The sequence below is a fragment of the Psittacula echo genome (genome assembly GCF_963264785.1).
Source record: "Psittacula echo genome assembly, chromosome: 2".
In the NCBI taxonomy this organism is placed as follows: Eukaryota; Metazoa; Chordata; class Aves; order Psittaciformes; family Psittacidae; genus Psittacula; species Psittacula echo.
The window spans coordinates 45,106,074-45,128,790 of NC_137737.1; the positions used below are offsets into that span (position 1 = coordinate 45,106,074).

The following is a 22,717-nucleotide window of genomic DNA, read 5'->3' on the forward strand; positions in this document are numbered from 1 at the left end:
TCCGAGCGCCACCCGCCGCCGAGGGCCCCCTGCAGTGGCGGCCGGCTCAGCAGCGCCACCCGGTGGGGCAGAGCGGGCACAGCGCCGCCGAGGCCCGTCTCCCGGCCGCTGCCGCACAAGGCCCGGCCCAAGAAACAGAGACACAAAATGGCGGACACCCGCGGTATCACGTGACTCCCTTTGTGCCTTTCGAGGCCTGGCGAAAGGGCCGACAGCTACTGCGGGGCGCGGGCTGGGGGGGAGCGGGGGCCGCTGGAGAGCGCAGGGGGAAGGGGCGGTAAGGGCCGCCGGGCTTGCCGCCTTCCCTCCTCAGGTCCTTCCCCCCCCTCCCGGCGGGCGGGGAGAGCAGGGAGAAGATGGCGGCCATTTTGTGCTTGCGCAGAGGCGAAGGTGGGGGCCCCTGGTGCGGGGGGGATGGAGGGACCCGGCCGAGGGGGGGGGGGGTCTCACGTACCGACTCCTCTTCCTTCTCCATGCCCGTGGGCATCTGCGGCACGGCCCGATTAATGGAGGCATATTCGGCCAAGTCGGGCAGGTCCTCGCAGCGGAAGACGGGCAGCGGCTTGGACGCGTCCAGCGCCCGGGCCCGGAACGACAGTTTGCTCATGTTAGGCGGCGATGGCGGCTCCGGCTGGGGAGGGGGGGGCGACAGCAAGAGCGCTCCGAGCTGAGAGCCGGACCCCGCCGAGCGCTCTCATGGAGGGACCGGGGCTCCCCCGGCAGGGCGGGGCGCACTCCGACACGGGGCCCGGCGGCGCCGGCTGGCGCGGCTGGGCTGGGCGCTGGCTTCTCTCCTCCGCCGCTCCGGCTCCGCTCAATACGCCACGGCCAACATGGCGGACATTAAACCTCGACTGGCCGCCTCTTTCAGCCAACCCCAGCGCCACAGCCATTCCCACACTGCATCGCGCAGGGGCGCGGGCACAGCGCCGCCCGGGGGAGAGCGCGCGCAGCGCGGGCACGGGAGCGCGGGCTCGGGAGCGCGGCAGAGCTTGGAGCGGCTCGGGCGGCAAATCCCGGGTGCTGCTCGCGGCCGGGCGGGGGGCGCAGCTGCTCCCCGCGGGACCCCGTCTTTCTTGGGGGACGGGACGGGGACAGGGAAAAGGGCGAGGGAGACTTTTCCTCAGTGTGCGGCCGGGACCGGCCCGAGAGCTGTGCCGGGCGGGTGTGCTCAGCTCCCGCTACGGTACGGAGGTTCAGCTGGCCCGGAGCCCCCGACTCCCGGCGGGGAGCCTCCCTGAGGTAAAAACGGCAGTGCCTCTTACTGACAGCCTCCCGAGCACGAGAAACCTAGGGAAGAGAATCGGGAAAAGCCGGCCCCGAGCTTTCCGGTCGCTCGGCAACGGGCCGAAGGGCAGTCTGCCCTGAGCGCTGAACTTGCCCGGAGCTAGGCGAGCGCCGCCGGGGCCGCCCGGTTCCCTTCGAGCTCGGAGGGCGCTGCCCGAGCAACGGCTGGAGCGGAGAGCGGCTGACGGCCGCGTGGCGGCTGCGGGGCCGCCCGGGGAGGGAAACTGTTCCTCGCCTCGGGGCCGGCCCGAGCCCAGCTGCGGGCGGCAGCGGCCCCGGTCCTCGCTCAGGGCTGCCCGCGGCGCCTCCCGGATTGGGGTGGCACCCTCTGCCCCTCAGCTGCACCTGCCCGCCGGGCTCTATCCCTCTTTGCATCGCGGAACCGCGGTCGCCTTCGTGCTAAATGAAGGAGAAACACGGGCACCTCCCCAAAAAAGCGAAGCACTCTAACAACCGATCACCTGTAGAACAGCACTTCCAGCCTATTTCTCGGAGGCTTCCCAAAACTTGGTCGGCTAGCGAAGTGCAGAAACGTGAACTAGTTTAACCCTTGCTTGGATTTAAGTTATCAGTTACCGTTCGAGCTCGCTCGCTACAGGCAGAGGTCAGAACTTAATCTGAACCTTAATCTCATCAAGGTAAGCTCGTTTATATCTCAAATGATTTGATTAAATTGACACAGTGTTCTACTATAAGCGATGGATGGGAAATTCAGGGTCTCACGTCTCTCAGTAATGTCTACATGCCAGCCCAGGTCAGCCCAGCACATCCATAAAGATGTCAAAACCTGTTTCTTTCTCCCAGGCCATCACTAGAGCGGAATGCTTAATATTCTTATATATGTTGTGTTCTTGCAATAAGTCAGAATGTAATTCTAATTCTGTGGTTAAATCCTAAATAAATCCACCTTGAAATTACATTTATTTTCATTAAAAAGTGTGACAACTGTTTTGCTGGAATTTAAGTATCCCTCCACTTACAAAGCAAAACACTGTGATTTTGTGCTGTTACACAAGAGTCAGTAGACAAAACTTGTTCTCTAGCACATATTACTCCTCAGAAATAGAAGTTTTAGAACTAGGACATGAAACAAAATCATCAGAAAAGCGTTGGTTTGCTTAGTAATTTTAGAAATTGCTTAGTAATTTTGAAAATCTGGTATCTCGGATATAATAGGAGCAAAAGCCAATTTTAATCACCTCTTTAATAATAATACCACCATCCTTGACTTTAAACAACACTGAGCCACTGGACGAAATATTGCTACATGCAGTTAACAGCAATTTCTATTAGAATATGGAATATATATAGAATATATAATACTCTATATAGAATAGCACGTAGCTATTCTATAACTCTTACATGCAGTTATAGCAGTTTCTATAACAAGCCAACTATTTGCATGTCTGACTTCCCCATAGGTCTCCCAAACTGTTTCACCAGCAAGTCATTCAGCTTCACAACCTCTCTAGGAAATTAAGTTCTGTTCGTGTTGCATATGGGTAATGTGGTGGAAGACAGCTGCTAGGGGGAATGAAACCTTTCCCTTTTTTGAGCAAAGGTTGGTGTTTTGTTAGTTTGGGGTTGGGCTTTGTTTGTTCATATTTTCCTCTCTAAAGGAGAGTAGCATGAGCTTAATATCATTGTATGCATTTGTATTTCCGTACTTACATCAGAACTAAATTTAAAAAAAATGCTTTTTACAGTAATTTTAAAGCTTAAAGCACACACTAGCTAGAAACAGTAATCCTAAAATATATTGCACATAAAACATCTACAGAGTTTTCCACAAATACTGGACAATTTAGTTTATCCACTTAGTAGACAGATAAGGTGATAGCAAAAAAATGCTGTCATAAACCTAAAACATGAAATGAAAACGAAATACCTGGCAGCCAAGCAAAAAATAAGGCCATTAAATACCATTCTCCACTTCCAGTGATAAAAGAAAACACAGAATGAAAAGCAAAGTATAGAAAATAACCTGAAGTATTAAGAAAGAATATTCAACTTTAAACTTATCCTTAATTGACCCTTGCCTTTCTAACCCTATCACAGCTTAAAGTGCAGAGCAAGGAGAATGGACAATAACATTTGGATATGAACAGGACAGTGTGCATTAAGAAAGAGTTTTGGCCTGAAACTGTTGGACTCAATAGTTTTTAATGCTTTGCCAATGAAATAGATTGCATTTAACTATTTTGTAGCAGAATCTGATTAGTCCTCAAAATTACCTAAATTTATTTGCTAGTAAGATGAAGTGTGGTATCTGAAAACAATGTGACATCAGCCCTAACTTTTGTTCTGCAAAGGTGATAACAGGAGAAAGTATAGAACATAAACAGACTGATGTTTCTATTTCACTTAGGATATGCAGCTCTATTTTCAGTTTTGCCATTTTGTAGCATTTACCAAAATGCTCACTTTGCATTTGTGGACATCAGTGTTGCACTACGACAGCAATTAATTTGAAACTGCTGTGTTTTGCATAATGACCAAAATATTCTTTGCCAGCTTTCAGTAAAGGATCAGCAAGTGTAAACTCATTTGTTGTACCAAAGTGCTAGGTGTCCATTTTAAAAACTGAAATTTAATGAACTGTAAGGTAGCTGAAATATAATGAATATGACATTTTGAACTGCTAGGGGTCTTTTTGTACAAACCACTGAAATTAGATCTTTAACATCGGAGGCATTTCTTTAATGCTCCATCTTTTTATGATCTCAAAGTGTTTAATTAAAAGAACAAGCTTTACCAAAATAAAGAACTTTGTACATCAGCTACGTAGATGGTAGATATGACCATTTCCATATACATTCAAAAGTACTAAATTCAGACCAAGCATTAAGGGTGGAGATCCAACAACTTTATCCATACAGATCCAGAAAGGGGTCTCTTGTGATATCTAACTCAGGTTTGTGAAACCCCAAGACTTAACTTGCTGCTTTGGTTTGCAAGCTCTATGTACCATTTGACAAGTTTTTACATTTTAGTATTTATTTAATTTTGTGGCTTAAAACCTCTCTGAGTTAAAGACAGACTTTCGGTAGTTTCTTTAGGCAAGACTTGTAGTCTTCTGAACATGAATTTAATAGTCTCCCATTCTAATAGCAATCTTAATCACAAAATACGTATGCATAAAGGGCATACACGTTAAACTGCCAGTTTTGGCACTTTCTGGAATAATGCAACTTTTAAAGATATAAAATTCAAGGAGATGGTGGTTTTATTGGCTGAAATAAAGTACAATATAGGCTGATATTGCATATATGAGTTTTCTGTTGTTCTCTTTCTAAGGAAAGACTGTTTATTTGAGAAAACAAATATCCACAGCAATACATAGTATTAACAGTGAACATCTGATGTCATTCCACTCTTCAGCCTCATTGGAAGAGGTGCGGAGGTGGTTTGGTTTGTTTTTTTAAAACTAACTTCCTTCTTTCCCCTGCCTCCCAAAATAATGATACACTGACATCCACAGTTAAACTGGGATTAGAAATCAAGTGTATTTGACTCCTTACATATGTTCATTTTCTTTAATACTTTTCTTGTACCTACCTAAAACTGCAGGAGACAACAATTAAAAGTAGAACGTATTAAAGGTAAAACATGTTTCTCATTTGCCAACCATTTAAAAATAGTTCTTACAGAAGATAATACAGTATTTACATAAACTAAGGAATATGCTGAGTACACTAAACTATATAATAACTTGCATATCCATAAATATTTGAAATTTTTCTTTTTTATCACTCTGGGACTACTTTACACCCTGCTTTTACTATCGTAGAGCTCACTAACTCATCATTAATTTATATAGCAATTTTCTTGACCTCAGTTTTTTTTGCCTTTTATCTCCATAAATGCTGACTACTTTGAACTAAAAAAGTATCACTTGTCTTCCTCCTCCCACCCACCCCCCATCCCCTTTCAATAATCAAGTATTAAGAAATGACATATTATGAAGTTACCGTACTTGGGTTTCTTTTCCCAAGGACTCTTAGGGGCACTTTTTCCCTTTTTACAAGGGCATGTAGGGATAGCATGTAGGGGTAATGGCTTTAAACTGGAAGAAGGTAGATATTAGCAAGTTCTTTCCTGTGAGGATGGTGAGACGCTGGCACAGGTTGCCCAGAGAAGCTGTGGCTGCCTCATCCCTGGCAGTGTTCAAGGCCAGGTTGGATGGGGCTTACAGCAACCTGACTTAGTGAAAGGTGTCCTTGCATGTGGCAGAGAGGCTGGAACTCAGTGATCTTTGAGTTGGAACTCGAAGATACCTTCCAGCCCAAACCATTCTACAATTCTATTTGGAAAGATGCATGTGGCTCTTCTGTTCAGTAGTAAGCTATTACGGATTGTGTATGTTTATTCCTGTTTTACATTTGCTAGTGATGCTTCTGTTCAAATTCACTCCTCAGCTATCTTCTTTCATGCTTTATATTACAGATAGCTATATTCTTTTAAATCATCTCAGTGAGCTACCTGGAATTTGGATTAAAATGAGATAAATGTAGGCAAATATGACACTAGAAGTTCTTCATTATTTTATAAAATGTCATATTACAGTAGTAAGTAGATGCATATAGAAATCAACAGCATGAAGACTGCAACCATCAATTAAAAGAATTTAATCTTATTTGCTGGTGTCAGCTTTCTGTTTTAAAAGAGATAATGGAACTGTCAAACATACTGGAAGATCAGACACCAGACACCATACTACAAAATAGGTGTAGAATGTCTTTGTGATACCTTCAGCTTTTGCCTTTTTTTTTTTTTTTTTTTTTTAGGAAAAAAAAAGGACTAGTTTAGGGTTTCATAGCTTTGGCATCTCAAAGAATGGTATGAAATATTCAGTTATTTTCAGTGTTCATGGTTGAGACGCAATAGGTACAAAGCTTGTTTGAAGTTCTTTTAAAATCATAATTTGAAGTATGGACTAAGTAAGTCCTTCCCTCAATTCTTGTCTCAATGAGGGGAAAGTAATTTGTCTTTATGTCTACATATATATCTGAATTTTTGTTTCTTTAGCAAACAGGTAAGTACATGTACTGCATGGCTAAAATTTTTAGTTACCTTTTACTTCTTGTAAGTACTTCCCATTTGCACTGCAGAATACCAGACAGAGATGAGGTGGGATAATATTGCATTTAATCTCCTATTTCTGTTGCCATTCAACAGAATGTAAGTAGACATTACCCTTTAGATTCCAAAACTGCCTACAAAAATTTTAAAGTTTGAGACATAGCAGCCTGGCAGTATGAGAAGCTTGGAAACATTAAACATGAGCATGTGATTTTTCCACTATAAAACCAATGATTGCTAGTCTCATGAGCAGTGTTTTACTAGGAATGACTGGGAAAGCAGAATTACAAAACTAGTTGTGTCCACAACATTCAGAACAGAAACAGAAGTTGGCTTTCCTGTAACAAAATCTGAAGTTTTAACACTTTGTTGCCATACTTAACCTGGATAAGTTATTACCATGTAATTAATGGGTGGTTTCACATTTTAAAACCACATGCAGGAAGGAGATGGCAAGACAACATTGTTGTGCATCAAGTAACGCTAACAAGATAGGCTGAAATGAAAATAGTTCTGTCATTTCTCAGGCTGTCCAAGTGAGACTATCACTTTGTAATGTGTTGCTTTGTTAACGATACTGGTTTAAGATACTGCCGTCCTCCTTCCTGCTCTGCCATTCGTTCTCCTCTGTAGCTGCACTGCCCCTTCATCTGCATCAGCACCTTTGCTTATGAAGCCAAACTGAGTACCAAGTGGGAATATGGTCAGATACTTTAACAACTTATCAAAAAATCCCCCAACTACGTAAGTCAGAAGAGAAACCACTTGAAAAGATCCATATTAAAAGTTACATTCCCCCACTAGCTACAGTTTGCTGCCACTGCCCTCTTCCTTCACGTGATCCAGTTTATGAAGGCTACAGAATACAAGTCTGGAATGACAAACTGTGTGCATAAATGATTTGAAAATGATAAAACTATATATGCAATTTAACATGCACTCAAAACAGTAATACACTGACATAGCTATATTTGAAAACCTTTTTCTACAAGACCAGTGTCTGTACTAGTCTATAAATGGAGGGTTTCTTATTTTCTTTTGTGCTGATGACATTTCACTGTGTATGGGTGGAGTTTTACAGTTTCAAGTACATATGGAATCAGAAACAATTAGGTTGGAAAAGACCCTTAAGACCATCAAGTCCAAGCTTTATCCCAGCACTGCCAAGACCACCACTAACCATGTGACGTTAATTAACTTAGTGACACCACTAACTTAGTGACATTAACCATGTCACTAAGAACCTCATCTACACAGTTTCTGAACACTTCAAGGGACAGTGATTCCATCACTTCCCTGGGAACCAGGCAACATTCTTCCATGAGTGAAAGGAGTTAGATGCCAATTTAATGGTGTAATCTTATTTGAGGAATATGTTGTCTGCCATACGAATCCAAAACTACTTTTCAAAACTACCCTGAGGTCCAGCATCCTCAGGGGAACTTAAGCTGAACTTGAAAAGTATTATGAGCTATAGCCAAAGGAAGAGGAAGAGTCGCTAGCCAGCTATTCCCTTACTGAGAAGAAACAAAGCTAAGAATACTTCTGCTCGCAGAAGTATTACCACATTTCTACATCTGCAACTATAGCTGAGCTCTTATAGTGGTTGCAGTTGCTTCTACAGAAGGCACAGAAAGACTGCAAGAAGAATTAATGACTCAGGATTATTATTGTACAGACTCAGCATTTGTCCCAGTATCCTTATGCAGATAGAGCCCATTTTCCCATTCTCTTGCCTAAAATGTATCTGAAAGCACAAATGGGTTGTGGGAGTTCTTTAGAACCGTTAGAAAGGAACTAGGTTCCTCTATACGACTTACTCAGGTGACTTAAGTTTTTACATGTATAGGGAAAACACGTAATAGTGGAAGCAGTTATTCTGTTAGAGCAGTCAAAACAAGTCAAAGATTATGTTAAGACTCTTCTGTATTGAAAGATAGCTTTTCCTGTTTAAGTTTTGATAGAGTCACAAGAACTGTAAGGGTTAAGTGATAAGTGATTTATGAGTTTCTCCTTTACTCTTTCATTCCATAATATGTATTCCCCCAAAATATTATGCTAAACACACCTTGAATTCTTGCTTTACTCATCTTCTCCAGCAACTCACTTCACAAAATAATCTCTTAGGATTAAGCAGTAAAACAGACAAACTTTTAAATTACAGCCTTTTTGCAAAGTTAAAACAAACAAACAAATAAATGTCTGACTTTATGCTCTGTTTTGTTGTTTTGGTTTTTTTTTTGTATGTTGTTTCTTTTTTGTTAAAAAGAAAAAATATAAGCAAAAAACAAAAGAAATAAACTCCCCCAGAATGAAAATAAGAACCCCCACTTTTATCCAAAACATTTTGTATTCTAAAACACAAATTAATATTAGAATAACAATTTTTTATTATTTTATACTAATTAATCTAAAACATGATAGTAAATAAAATCTTAGCTGTGCAGACAAGCTAACCACCTCTTACTTAGGCCTGGACTTCTGCAACCATTGGTTTATAACACATGAATAATTGCCGAACCTTTGAATGAAGTTAATGATATGATTATGTATTTCCAGTAGAAGAGCCAGCAGAAGGGCAAAAATTTTATCTTCTTGCTGGAAATGGAAAGGATTGGGCAAAAACAACCAACAGAAAAAAAGCCAAAGAAATAAACAACCAACCCCCCCAAACTAAATAAAAAAGCCCAACCTTCTCTTGCCAACACAACTGCTAATTTGTTAATCAGATGACTTAAACATTCTGCATAGGATAAAGTGAAAGACTAAAACATAAACCAGAAGTAGGGAAATTATGAATTAAGGTTGTACCTAGATCTGACACAGCGATGCACAATGTCCTGAATCCTTCAACTGTGGAGTTAATAGTCTGATATCTACTATATAGTGTCAAATACTTAAAATTGCAGTTCATTAATCAGAATGAAAGGAGTATATCTGCTTGCCTCAGATATTTCAGGAAAACAATGATTTATACCTAGATAGGAAATAGAAGGCATCAGAAGTCTTTTGGTGCAGTGAAGTATTATCTGCATCTTGGAATGAAGAGGCATTTCTTAATGCATTTGTTTAGATTGGAGTGGAGGTGCTTAGTGGGAACCACTAACTACACACACTATGAGGAAACTCTCATGAATTCCAGGGCAAATTAATAGGATTGTGTTATTAATTACCTAATACAAGCCATGCCATCATTACTTAAGATACATGCATTTCTTCACAGAAAGGTAAAAACCAAATATAACTCAGCTTTTGGATTTCAAAAGTCTGATGTTATTAATTTGCAAGAACACAAAAATTCTTTCACCCCTTGATGTGGATTTCTTTACACATTCTAGTTTAATTTATACTTCTAAATTAAACATGAGTGAATGTTATAAAGATGTTTGTCTTCTGGGACACAAATTATTCATGTTCATATTTATAACTGAACAGTTATCTAGACACTTCAGAAAACTCAATAGTGCTGCAGTAGTGAAAAAAAGGTAATGAAGTAATGTTGAATATGTATATCCAGCACAGGAGGCCAGATCTGAACACAAAACTGATCTGATAAAAGTAGTTTGAGATATATATATATATATATATATTTAGTTATAGTAGAGGCATAAAAATGGAAAACTCTGATAGGCTTACCCCAAAGAAAATACATTTTCGGAAGTTTTTCAACATTCACAGAATACAAAAAACTTGTGGGAGTTGGGCAGATATTGAGAGGGGAAGTGTTTTGGTTTAGATGGAAATACGAAGTTGCCTTGAGAAGAAAGAGAAATCATATTACATTTTTTCCTCCATGTTGCTAATGTAGGTGGGCTCGGAAAACCCAAGCTGGTGCTATATCATTGGCATTTTCTTCCCAAGTCTGCTGTGAGGGCAAACTGAGAAACACAACCAAGTGAGAAATAGTTTTCTCAAATCGTTTAGAGTACAAACAGTTAAGGCTTTCGTGCCCTCACCCCTCTCCAATACAGGTACTCTAGTCTCATTCTCTTATTAAATAAGGTGTTAGTTCTACAATTGTTTGACATTCTGTTGGTCTGTCAAAGGGAAGCCAACAGACCACTGTCATCAACATAGAGGCTTATGTGCAAAGCGAGGTGCTGGTCACAGTGCAAAGTCTGCTGAACTTGATCTGATTTATAAGGACCTCAAGAAGGGTGTTAGCTCAAAAGGACATGACCTAATTAAAAAAATAATAAATAAATCGGGAAGAACATAGAAGATGAGAAGAGAAGGAAAATAGTTTCTCGCATTAAAGCAGCTCATCTGAAAGTCTGCTTTGACTGAAGCGTCCAAGTCCCACAGATTCCTGTAATACCCAATTTTTAGTTTGGAAATTGACTCAGAGGTGAAAATAAAAAAAAAATAAAAATACTTCCTTATAGAATCTTAACTTGTTCCATGATTATAAGTGGATGTGGGCCAAACAGAATGTGTGGATGTGGAGTCATCAGATGTTAGGGTTTCCCCCCCCCCTTGTTACACATCATGGCTTTTCCTTAAATGATGCTGATTGTGGCACTTTTTTTGAACTGTGAATAAACAATCACATCGTCTAAAGGCATCAAGGTATCCTGTCTTGTGTGGTTACCTTTAAGACTATCAGAAATAATATAGCCGCTCTGCATTATAACATGAAATTAAATTTTAATTTAAATATGAGGTTTTCTTAAGAAAAAAATTCTCTGAACATGTTCATCCAGGTAACGTGAGCTGTCTATGCCTGGCATTACAGTTGAAAAACTGTCAGGTAAAAGGACCCTTTAAAGAAATTATCTTTTTAGGCATCAGATTATGACAGCACCAAGTTTCCTAGTAAAGAGATGCAGGACCTAAGGGATGCCTGTAATGCTGAAAGGCCAGATCCAAGTAGCTTGGTTTTTTAGCCTGTTTAAACAAACATGGAAAACCCTCTCTTATTTGTGTTAATGAATATTAAAGATGTACACACCTGTGAGGCCAGGGAAGTCTTGCTTCTATTTAGCAAGTTTCTTAAAGCTCTGGACGGGAGAGAGGGTTAAGAGCTAACTTTTCAATACCTAAACCATGCACAAGTCAATATAAGCAAACACTGGGGTTTAGGATTTATCTGGGTAAGTGAGGACATTCACATCTGAGCTGATCATACTAAGCAGAAGCAGATCTGACCAGGGTACTCCATGAAGTTTCAAATATGGTTCATATTGCAGCAGAAATCCAAAATTTGGAGGTTTGTATCTATTTGACCTGTTTCTTTTTAATGACTAGGATTACAGATTTAACAATACCCATCTAAAGTCAGGTGAAGGAAGTTCTACATTGAGTGCTTATGATACAGTGATTCCAATTTACCTGGAAATACAGCTGACAATCCATTGAAGCATGAGTTAACATCACCTTACAGGCTCATTACCTAGGTATCTAACCATGTATTTGTAAGCACAGGTCCCAGAGGAAAACCAAAATGGAACCTGACAAAAAGATGACTGCTCTGGGAGGAACAAGTCCTTGGTTCTGCTCACCATTTCTGATGCTTCCTACATTTTATGTTTAAACATTACTGAGTAAAATCCATGAAGCAACGCTGGGAGGAGGAACAAGATCCAGCCCACCTTTTTCCCTCTACGTCTGAGGATCCCAGTGTTCCCATTGTAAAATCTGACTCCTCCTTTTCCCTTTCTCTAGCAAGTGATCCAGATTGTCTTCAACAATGGAAGGTGAGGAGTCAGCATCCCACCATCTGAACCCATTTGCTCCAGGTTTGAATTCCCACAGACTGCAGAAGGCCTAGCATTTAGAGCTCATGCTATTTTATACTGGTGTTCAACAGACATTATCATCCACAACAACTGTTTTCTATTGTATAGTATTGTATGCATTTAAGCATACAATACAGTTACCATCCGAGACCTCCGTAACAACATCTCAACTCCTTGCGCAACTAGTGAAGACTAGTACTCACAGGTTATTTGACAATTCTCATCTTCCTGTTGTTTATACAGGGAGATAAGCAGAAAGAATAATTCTTAGCAAATGTACTCACTTTTTAAGCACTGCAACACCTACTTTAAGGGTCAGATTCTGATCACCAATTTTAGGCTCTACTATTACCAGTAGGGAATTTATGAACAAAGCTACCTATTAAGGAAATTTGTAGCACTGGTATTGCCTTGCTGCTGAGGCCAAAGGACAGTCCAGTGATAGGTAACATAATACAGTAGAAACATTATCCACTAAGACTAACGAAGCCCATGGGAGCTGGAGCCACTGGTATGTAGCTGTATGTGTCCAAGGCACATTCTGTTTCTCACAACAGCAAGCCAGAAAAATTATGTTTCAAAGCACTGCTATTCTCTCTACCTCATTTACTAAAGCCTTTAAAAACCTAGAATTGTCTCAAGGATTTGGACCTCTTTACTAAAACATAAATCAACTTCTTGTGCTGTTTGATGAAAGAGGAAATATATGAAGAATGCTAAAAGGTGGAAGACCCCTAGCCTATGGCTAGTTTCCTCTGGCATATAAGAGTGGAGCAGATTATTTCATAACACTGGAAAGCCATGCCAAGTGCCTGTCTGGAAGCAGTGTGGAGGGACCTAGCTTTCTAGAAGATGCGAGTCTGAAGCAAGCAAGAAATAGATCATCCTTTGTTCACAGCTGGGAAATGAGTGACCCTTGAAGCAGGTTTTCAAAAAATTATTCATTGCTATAACTTGATACTGAGATGTATGATGTGGAGTACTACAGGCAGCAAAGTCATGGAGTAAGAAAGGTGAGAAATAAGACTATATGTCACAAGGTTTAGAACATAACGGTACCTTCCCCCCTCTGAAATCTTGCTGAGTGTTGAATCAAGGAAACAATTTATAGTTCAAGATCCTCAAAAGAGAACAGCTGGGAGTCCCCGCCACCAAAGTATGTTATCACCGTAAGAAAATAGAGAACACAGCGACACATGCATGAATGAAGTAGGAGTTATAGCTTCTATTTCAACTGAGTCCCCAGTGATGTTCTTTTATACCACTAGCACACATCTGGGCAACTGTCTTCACCTTAGTATTGTCTCACTTTGGAAGCCAGTTAAATCTGCCTGGGATATACACATCTGCACTTCCATGAGAATTTTAGACAGAAAAACATCTTTATCCTGTGCCTCTTACTTGAATATATAATACTAGTAATATTGGTAAGAGGAATGTCATGAAGGCACACAGAACATTTTGTCACTCAGGATAAGTTAAGATCTTGGGAAAGATTATTTAGAATCATAGAATAGTTAGGGTTGGAAAGGACCTTAAGATCATCTAGTTCCAACCACCCTGCCATGGGCAGGGCACCCCACACTAAACCATGTCACCCAAGGCCTCATCCAACCTGGCCTTGAACACCACCAGGGATGGAGCATTCACAACCTCCTTGGGCAACCCATTCCAGTGCCTCACCACCCTCACAGTACAGAATTTCTTCCTTATATCCAATCTAAACTTCCCCTGTTTAAGCTTGAACACATTACCCCTTGTCCTGTCACTACAGTCCCTGATGAAGAGTCCATCCCCAGCATCCTTGTAGGCCCCCTTCAGATACTGGAAGGCTGCTATGAGGTCTCCATGCAGCCTTCTCTTCTCCAGGCTGAACAGCTCCAACTTTCTCAGCCTGTCTTCATACGGGAGGTGCTCCAGCCCCCTGATCATCCTCGTGGCCCTCCTCTGGACTTGTTCCAACAGTTCCATGTCCTTTTTATGTTGAGGACACCAGAACTGCACACAATACTTCAAGTGAGGTCTCACGAGAGCAGAGTAGAGGGGCAGGATCACCTTCTTCGACCTGCTGGTCACACTCCTTTTGATGCAGCCCAGGATACAGTTGGCTTTCTGGGCTGCGAGTGCACACTGCCGGCTCATGTTCATTTTTTCATTGACCAACACCCCCAAGTCCTTCTCTGTGGGGCTGCTCTGAATCTCTTCTCTGCCCAACCTGTAGCTGTGCCTGGGATTGCTCCGACCCAGGTGTAGAACTTTGCACTTGGCATGGTTAAACTTCATGAGGTTGTCATCAGCCCACCTCACAAGCATGTCAAGGTCCCTTTGGTTTATAGTAGGATGCTATACTTCAAATAGTTTTAAGCCAGTAGAGACAAATATCTTTGAAAGGAGTATGGAGCCTATATAGTTTCTAGGTAAAAGGGAAACTGTATTAGGAGAAAAATATTACTAGCTTTGCCATCTTAGAAAGAGAGAGATATACAGGAGACAAAATTAAGAAACCCATAAAGGAAAAAGAAAAAAAAAAAAGAAGAAAAATAATCTCTTCTGTTTTAGGTCCTGTTATTCCACAGGACAGGTATTTCAGAAGGAGCAGGGTGGAAAAAACACACAATCAAGACAGAGCTATCCCTAGTAATGACTCTTCCAGGCATTTCTGCAGAAGGTACAGGAGATAAATTAGTGGTCATTTAGCTTTGAGAGGGTGCTAACTCTAATAAATTACTGTTCCTTATTAGCAACACATCTGCTGGGAACCATTTCTTGTTCAAGGATAGCTCAAAAAGGAAGGAGGAAAGAAGTGAGGAAACCACTGTGTTGCAAATCATCAGCACTTCTCTCACCTTATGACTTCTGGGTAGGAGTGAGAACACATACTTTCATCAAATACAGCATCAAAGCTGCAAAACCTTAACTAATGTTAAAAAGTAGCCTCAACTGAATGGGAAAAAGAAAAGCAAGTGTGAAGCAAGCTTCTATCCAGCATTCATGTTCTTGCTGACTTCACTGAGGTAGAAGCTGACTCTGAGCAGCAAGATCATCAGCAATCAGTTCATCCACAGCCTGTGTGCACAGGCTGCATCACTAGAAATCGTCACTTTCATAGGCCAGGATGACAAGAGGAGCAGAAGCATCAAATTACCTTCAGTATTTATCATTTGCTCAGTACTTTTGCCTGTGGATGAGCAAACCCAACACTGGTCTCTACAATGTAAAGGAGAAAATGGAAGTTGCATCAGAATTACTTTGATTTAAATAATCCAGTGATTCTCTAAGATTTATTATCATTGTAATAAATTCAACAGCAATTGACCCTACTTCCATTGCCATAACCCAAAATGTTTGTGACCTAGTGATCAGACCTTGGAGACAGAAGATGGCCAAAATCCACACTTTTTAAGAGGGTCCATATCTTGATACTTGTCCTCAAGACCTAAGAGCTGTACCAGGACACTGAAGATGTGATGGTCATACTGCACTGTCCTAGGCCAATAGGACTATGCTCCATTCAAGACTTCATAGAAGCAGATCTTGTCTGACAGAGGAGAGATGATAAAAGCTGACTGCTCTCCTGGATATAAATGCTTCTTAATGGAAGAAGGTTACATGATATATATAGAAGTAAATTTTACCTTCCTAAGAGAAAAAAAAAAACAAAACACTACCACTGCACAGATCTACTCGAAGTTGTGAATTGGTTTCCATAAAACTAAATAATCTGATGAGCAAGCTTCTTTTAAAAACAAAATCTAAATGCATTTTTGAAGACTTAAATGCTCATGAGAAGTTTAGAGACTGTCTCTAACTGTCTAGTGTTTGTCAAATTTGTTCTTTGAAAATAATGACATTGAAACATAAAATAGATGCAAAGGTCTCAAAATCGTCAGCTTCATATCACTCAAAGATAATAGAAACATTGATTCCTTAAAAATATATGAAATCTAATGTTAAATGTATTCCTGAACCTGTTGAGTTTTCTAATATAGGCAAGCCTATGATCAGAGCATGTCTTCCCACCCATCTTCTTAGAACATTAATCACTCTTGTTTTCTTAAACGCCCAATATGGATGTTAGCAGAAAGCCTTCTAAAACATTGCACTCAGAACCGAGGTGATCTGTAGGTTGTAACAAAAGAAAACAGCACACATTAATACATATCTATTTATAAATATATGCAAAATGCATGCTCCACTTAGCAACAGGAAAGAAAAAGCCCACCCACCTCAGGTGAATCCTGTTACAATCCAAAGGATTACGTTAAGTTTTCTCTTCTTTACAACCCCACCTTCACACACAATGCAAACTCTTACAGACCTCAACAAGAAATCTGCATATGCAACCACACAAGCAAGAGAGACCTGAAGGTTTAACAGCCAGGGGTGAATATAACCCTTATGTTCCCAAATAGCAAACAATGGACTAGTTGCACAAGAAATGAGTACCAAAGCCTTCCATATTGTATGCAAAAATCATTTTAAAACCTTTCATCTCACAGGCAGTGTAAAAAATCAGTTTGGGGGTGGGGCCGAAAAATCTCATGACTGAAGAAAACTGGTCTCTAGGTACAGGACTGGGGGGTGGGGGGTGGATAAATTAGCAATCCGCTTCATTACACAAACCAGCGAGAGGGTGAGGTCATGCCTGTTCCGGCCCACAGTTCACGCAACACTGCAATTATTTCACAGATACAATTTAATCGTCTTTCCAGCTAATCTACGCTTACTTTTGATCCAGATAAAAGGAAAAGATACAATAGATCAAACCGTGCCCCACCTTCCCCCCTCACCAGCTCCCCCCTTCCCGAGCCAGGGCCAGGGGCTGGCGCGGGCGCCACAGCGCCACCAGCGCAGCCCGATGCAAAACAAAAAAAGATCTCCCACCGCCTGAAAAAAATGGAAAAAAAATGCCAAGAAAAATGCCAAAAATTGCAAAATGTCTCCCAAATGCGCCTTCCTGCAGGAAAGAGAACAAACAAACGAACCATTCATTCCCTCCCCCCCAACACTCCCCTCCCAAGACATCTAAATGAAGTGAGGCGAAATAAAAACCTTTATATAACTAATGCTTTAAGCTAATTGCCACAAGAGCGCTAATTTGTAAATACGAAGGTCACTATTTAACAAGAATCATAACTTAATATAAACCCCGTTCTGTCAGTCTCCACCTTCACCATACCAAGGGCAGGCAGTTTTCCCCCCCGTACTTTAGACTAAAGTAATCCATCAAGAGCCATCACAAATGGCATTGTAAACTCTTTTAGCCACGACCAGACCATACAACATCAACACAAAACGATTCTTTATATATTAGAGGCGGATTATATTTATTAAGACAGTCACATATTTGGTCCTGGATCCGCTTATTAGTCCGTAGAGAAACCCCCCAAACAAAAAGCTAGAACCGAAAAAAAAAAAAACCCCAAACCCAAGTCCATCTGGAAAATATCCGAGTTCTTACACTCTGAAATGGCACTTAAATTGCTGTTAAGCTTCGCGTGTATAAAATTTTAAAGAGGAAACAAAACTGACTTCGGTAATTGTGGGTATTAAGGAGACACCGTTGGGTGGGAAACACACGGTCTCAAAGCTAAGAAAAATACCGGGTTGCGTTTTGCTCACCCCCACAACCAAACCCCGTCCACGGCACCTCAACACGAAAAAAAACCCCCAAAAAAACCAACAAAAAAAAAAACCCGCAGAAACGAATATTTTCGCTTAAAACCACAAACTTACCTTCGGAGAGGGCAGTTCTGGCAAAACGGCTGTAACAATATGGACCACGCACACGCTCTCCTGCCATCAGCCACCTCCATGCTGCAAAGGGCTCCCCGAACATCCTTAAAATATTTCGCAAATGCGAAAAAGTGAGACTTTTCTTCACCCCCCACCTCCCCGTTTCTATTTCTCTCCCCGCCCCCCGCCCGCCCGAACCGCCGGGTGGGGAAGGAGGCGCCTTCCCCGTGGCTCTGCGAGCGATGCCGGGGCTGGAGCCCAGGGCCGCCGGGGTCACAACTTTGCGGGGGCCGGCAGCGGTTCGACGGGCTCGGCGGGCAGTGGCCCCGCTGCCCCCGCCCCACTCCCCCCTTCCCCACCTCCTGCGCTTCCCCCCCACCCAGCCGCTGCCGCCGCCGCTACCGCCGCCTGGAAAAATGCAGTGTGCCATTTTACACCGCCTTTGAAACGCACAGGACCAAAGTCTAGCGCTGGTTTTCGGTGACACTGCAAAACTACGGCTCGCTCCACGCAGTCCCCCTGCCTCATTCCTCCCTGCGGTGCGAGCAGCCGCCTCCGGAGAATTCATACAGAAAGCCAGCCGGAGAAAACAATTCCGAGACTTTGCCGTTTTCCCTCTGTCTCTCCTCCTCACCCTCCGTCCCTTCCCCCGCCTCAGTCCCCCTCCCAACCCCGAAGCAAGTTTCTGCCGGTCAGCGCATCCCTCGGCCTTTCCCCGTGGCGTCGGTGCTCCCCGGCCCTGCCGTAGTTCGGCAACCTCGCAGCATCTGAAAAGCCAGTCATGCCTGAAACAAAATCCACGATTCCTGGAAAGTGGGGAGGCTTGAATCCCAACAAATACCCTATTTACTTACAAATATAAATACCTACCTTATGAAAGAACTAAATTAACACTAAATTCAACAGATACATCCGCTACGGCAGGAATAGTTTTTTCATAAATACTGTTTTAAAATCCCCTCCTTACACTGACTGACAGAATTCTACCATGCTGCCCACAAACAAAATGGCTGTGGCACCGAGTTTTTTGGTTCCTCCCACTGTGCCTCCCCCTGGCCTCCAGGAAGTGGTAGAAATCCAAAATAAAATCCGCACGAAAAGTACAACGCATCGTCCAAACTCCACCAGACAGCACGGGGAAAGGGGCACGTTCACCAACCTTGTCTTTTCTCGAGGATTTTTATTGTTTTTCAAAGGGCATCAATCACTGGGAATTTACATCACTCTGTAATTTGAACTTCCTGCTTTGCATATTTATAAGGTCTTTCACCTATCTTGGCAGGCTTTCAAATTAAGTAGGTTGGGAAATTCGATGCTGTGGCTGTAGTTTGTGAGCTGAGTCAGGTAGTCCCTGCTGGAGCTGTGCTGGGAAAAGACGGGCAAATTCTAACGCTGCCCGTGCTCAGTGCGAGATAAAATTAAACACACACACACCCCCCCCCCATCCTACCGACTCGTAAGGGAGTGTGTAGGCGCAGAGAGGACACTGCAATGAGGAAGCTCAGTGGTAACTGGAATTTAGGCCTTCTGCACATAAATATACCTTTTGTAATACTTGTATTTTCGCATTTGTGGTTCACAGGGGTCTGCCTGATATGATTTCTGTGGAAATAACCTTAGTTTTTCTGTTATTATGATCCTCTATAGTGTTGCAGCCCTTTAACTTTCTCGCTATTCATATTAAAATGAAAATAAGTAGGAAAAGGTGGTGTATTTAAATTAGAGATGATCATAAAAACGCCAATATATATGGCCCTCTGTCTGAGCCCCCAGTCTCGCCCAGCAATAGTACAGCTCCACTTGCACACAGCCTCATGGGCTTCTTAGGGCCTGATTCGTTCCCCGTGAGAGTCCTTTTACTGCCTGTAGGAGGAGTTACAATGGAGACAGGCTGTCAGACCTGCTGAGCCTGATCCAGCACTGTATTAAAAGCCTTGCATTAATATTCCCATGCACTGCTATTCTAAACCCTTTTTCAGAGGCACTGAAAAAGCAGTGAAATTGATGATGGTATTTTCTGAATCACCTCATATCTCTCCATCTTAGATTTCAAAAAAATATCTGCAAAGAACTTGGAGCAAATTTTGTCATTATTATCATTTGTTTGAATTACCACACTATCTAGCAGCCTTAATCCTGGACTATGAATATGATGATATACTGTACAGAAATATAGGGCAAAAAGATAATTCCTGCCCTGAAGAGCTCAAAAGTATAAGACAAAAGACAGCAGATGGCTATAGACAGATGAGGGAAACAATGAGACTGTATTGATCAGCTGGGAAGGCGCAGTTTGCAACACAGCATCAGCCTAACTCTTGTTTCTGTGTACACGTCATGGCGTAGAAGAAGACATAAGTGAGATTTGGTGAAGAAAATTAATTATCTTTGTGCTTTCTTTCATGCTGTCCTTCTTTCTAGAGAAGTTTTCTTTCAACAGCCACAAAGACGTTTGTTTGGAAAAGCAGCAGATGAATTACTAAAGTCTAATCAAATTGTCATTAATGGTTTTTTATAATGACAGAAAATAGGGACATGGCTTCATGATGGACTTGGCAGTGCTCAGTTAATGGTTGGACTCAATGATCTTAAAGGTCTTTTCCAACCTGAACAATTCCATAATTCTATGAAAATAGACAAGGGGTGAGGTCGGCTAATAGAGCATTGAAAATACAGGTGCAAAGCTTATGTTTGATATAGGAGAGGCAATGGAAGGATCCAAAAGGCATAGTGACATGCAAAAATCACAAACCAGGCCTGCTAGCGATTAACAAGCCCTAGAAAAAAAGATACACAGTAGTTCAAACTATATGGACTTGAAGAGGTGTAACATGTTGTTTGTAGCAATGAAGGCATTCTTAACCATTAATATGGGGACTATGTGTTGATTATCTGAATCTCCCCCCTAACTTGTATGTAGTGAATTCATAAGCACTGCTCTGAGTAGTAGTGTTTATTATATGAACACCTGCTTACTAAAGGGTCGCCTCAAACTTGTTAATACAAGCAGATAAACACACAGGAGGGTTGGGACCAAAATGACCATGCACACTGGGAAGGTTTCTCCTCCTGACACCCATTTTTTGAGAAGCCTTCATCTCCCTGCAGTGCTCCATAGATTAAATGCTCATCACTAACTGCCTTAAGCTAGCACAGGTCTGACAGGGGCCTCATCTGAATGGTTGAGGGAGCAGAAAGGGCCATGCACTCTTGTTTAGGGCATAGCTTTGTCCGAGAGTGCAGACCATGCTCTGGAGGAGAGATATGGTCTGTAGGCTCATGCCTCTCTCAGTACATCCTTGTTATGTTATGTTGCTGCAGGTGTTTAAACTTTTTGTCTTTCTTTCCCACATATAGTACTGGCGTTACAGTAGTAACAGGAGCATATTTACAAATTCTTTATAATTCTTTTGCATGAAATACCTTAGATAAGATTGTGTTTAATACAGCAACAACGTGACAAGCTCTGAAGTATGTTGGCAGGTCACGCTATAACTGGGGGCTAAATACTGCAAAGTAAATAACTTTAAATGAGCTAGGCCTTGGTGAATGTCTGCGGAGATATTATGTGTGACAAATGTGAAAGAATTTGTCTGGATTCTTTTGTTGCAGGCTAAACTAAACTGAACTATCATAAATTTCCTTCTGATTGAAAGCTAACTAGTTCTGTAGGTGAGCTGATATGTGGTGACTGTTTAAGCCAGGGTCATTCTCTATCATGTTTGATCTCACCATCAGTTTTAACTGAAAATACTGTGCAACAAGTGCTAAAAGTTGAGAACTGAAATAGTGATAGATATGAACAGTGTGGTTTTTTTTATCTGAGTAAGTGTTCCAAGAAAGGCTGAACAATATGTTCTTGTGCTTTGGGAACAACCCTCACTTGACGTCAAACTTCTCTAAATTTCTTATTGTGCAGAATAACTCTAAAGAGCACCACCATTCATTTTTAAAGCTTCATCCAGTGCTTGGTGTGAATGTTCATCTTGAGATTTTACTCAAAAATAGGGAAATAGAATATCTGTATGGGAGCAAAGAAACAACCTATATTTTAGGATTTAGAGTAGCACAAAGAATTGGCTAAAACCTGACGGCATTCAAATAACATCTTCTCACTCAAATTAGTGAAAACACTTTTTACATTCTGCTTGCAGTATTATTGCTTTTATTATTCTTTATCTTTCATTTTCATTAATTTTTGTCTTCCCCATAAATTTTTAATTTAAATGCCATATTTTTCCAAGCAGGTCTCCGTCTCTACACTTGTAATAAACGTACCACATTGATCTTCTTCTGACAATCTCTTCTTGATGTCTTTAGGAAGTGAATTACCAGTCTTGTTTAGTCAGTAAATCATTAGGTACATAGCCATATCTGAAGGATATTAAAGTGCTTTTGCAAGTAAGTGGTATGTAACTGATCATTTGTTTTCTTTTCATACAAATGGAATTGAATGTTTTTCAGTTGAAAGATCAACAAATGCGTAAATATTTTACATTTTTATTCAATAGATAATGTTCATATATCTGCATAATTGCTCTGGAAGAATCTAAAAACCTGATTTACCGTAATTTCGAAAGTTCATAAATTACAGCATAAGAATGTATCATTGATGTCTGCATTATAAAGGAGGATATAGTCTTCCCTGGCTTAATTCTTGTTTGACCCAGGTCAGATATTTATAAAAAGCATCTAGTCTTGACTGAAAATATATAATGATGAAAAAAAATCACCATAATCTTCACTGAATTGTTACAGTAATTACTTGACTCGCTTGAAATTTAATTCTAAATCACAGGCTTTGTAACTTATTAGATCTTCTCTTTCCATCTCTCTTTCTAGGTTCGGGTTTTATTTGAGCATGTAAGATTCAC

General features: G+C 41.5%; 2 protein-coding genes across 12 annotated transcripts in view; one reads left to right on the forward strand and one right to left on the reverse strand.

The window, feature by feature from the left end:
* EPC1 (enhancer of polycomb homolog 1) overlaps nucleotides 1-18,835 on the reverse strand; it is a 66,317-nt gene extending 47,482 nt beyond the window's left edge. For 3 of the 11 annotated variants that reach the window (XR_013956180.1, XM_080609903.1, XM_080609899.1), the window contains exon 1: nucleotides 455-878. Coding sequence is in view for 5 of the 11 variants with exons in the window: in XM_080609903.1 (XP_080466029.1) it covers nucleotides 455-607 (153 nt within the window). In the remaining 6 variants the exon portion in view is untranslated. Of the gene's footprint in view, nucleotides 1-454; nucleotides 881-17,843; nucleotides 18,042-18,296; nucleotides 18,501-18,713 lie in introns of those variants that run through there. The other 8 variants (XR_013956182.1, XM_080609900.1, XM_080609901.1 and 5 more) reach the window with 6 other exon arrangements.
* LOC308217125 (uncharacterized protein) lies at nucleotides 619-6,739 on the forward strand (the record flags this gene model as incomplete). Its single annotated transcript, XM_080609908.1, has 2 exons — nucleotides 619-1,925; nucleotides 2,709-6,739. The coding sequence occupies one exon, from the start codon at nucleotides 619-621 to the stop codon at nucleotides 1,366-1,368; it is 750 nt and encodes a 249-aa protein (XP_080466034.1). The 3' UTR covers nucleotides 1,369-1,925; nucleotides 2,709-6,739.
* Nucleotides 18,836-22,717: the final 3,882 nt, after the last annotated feature.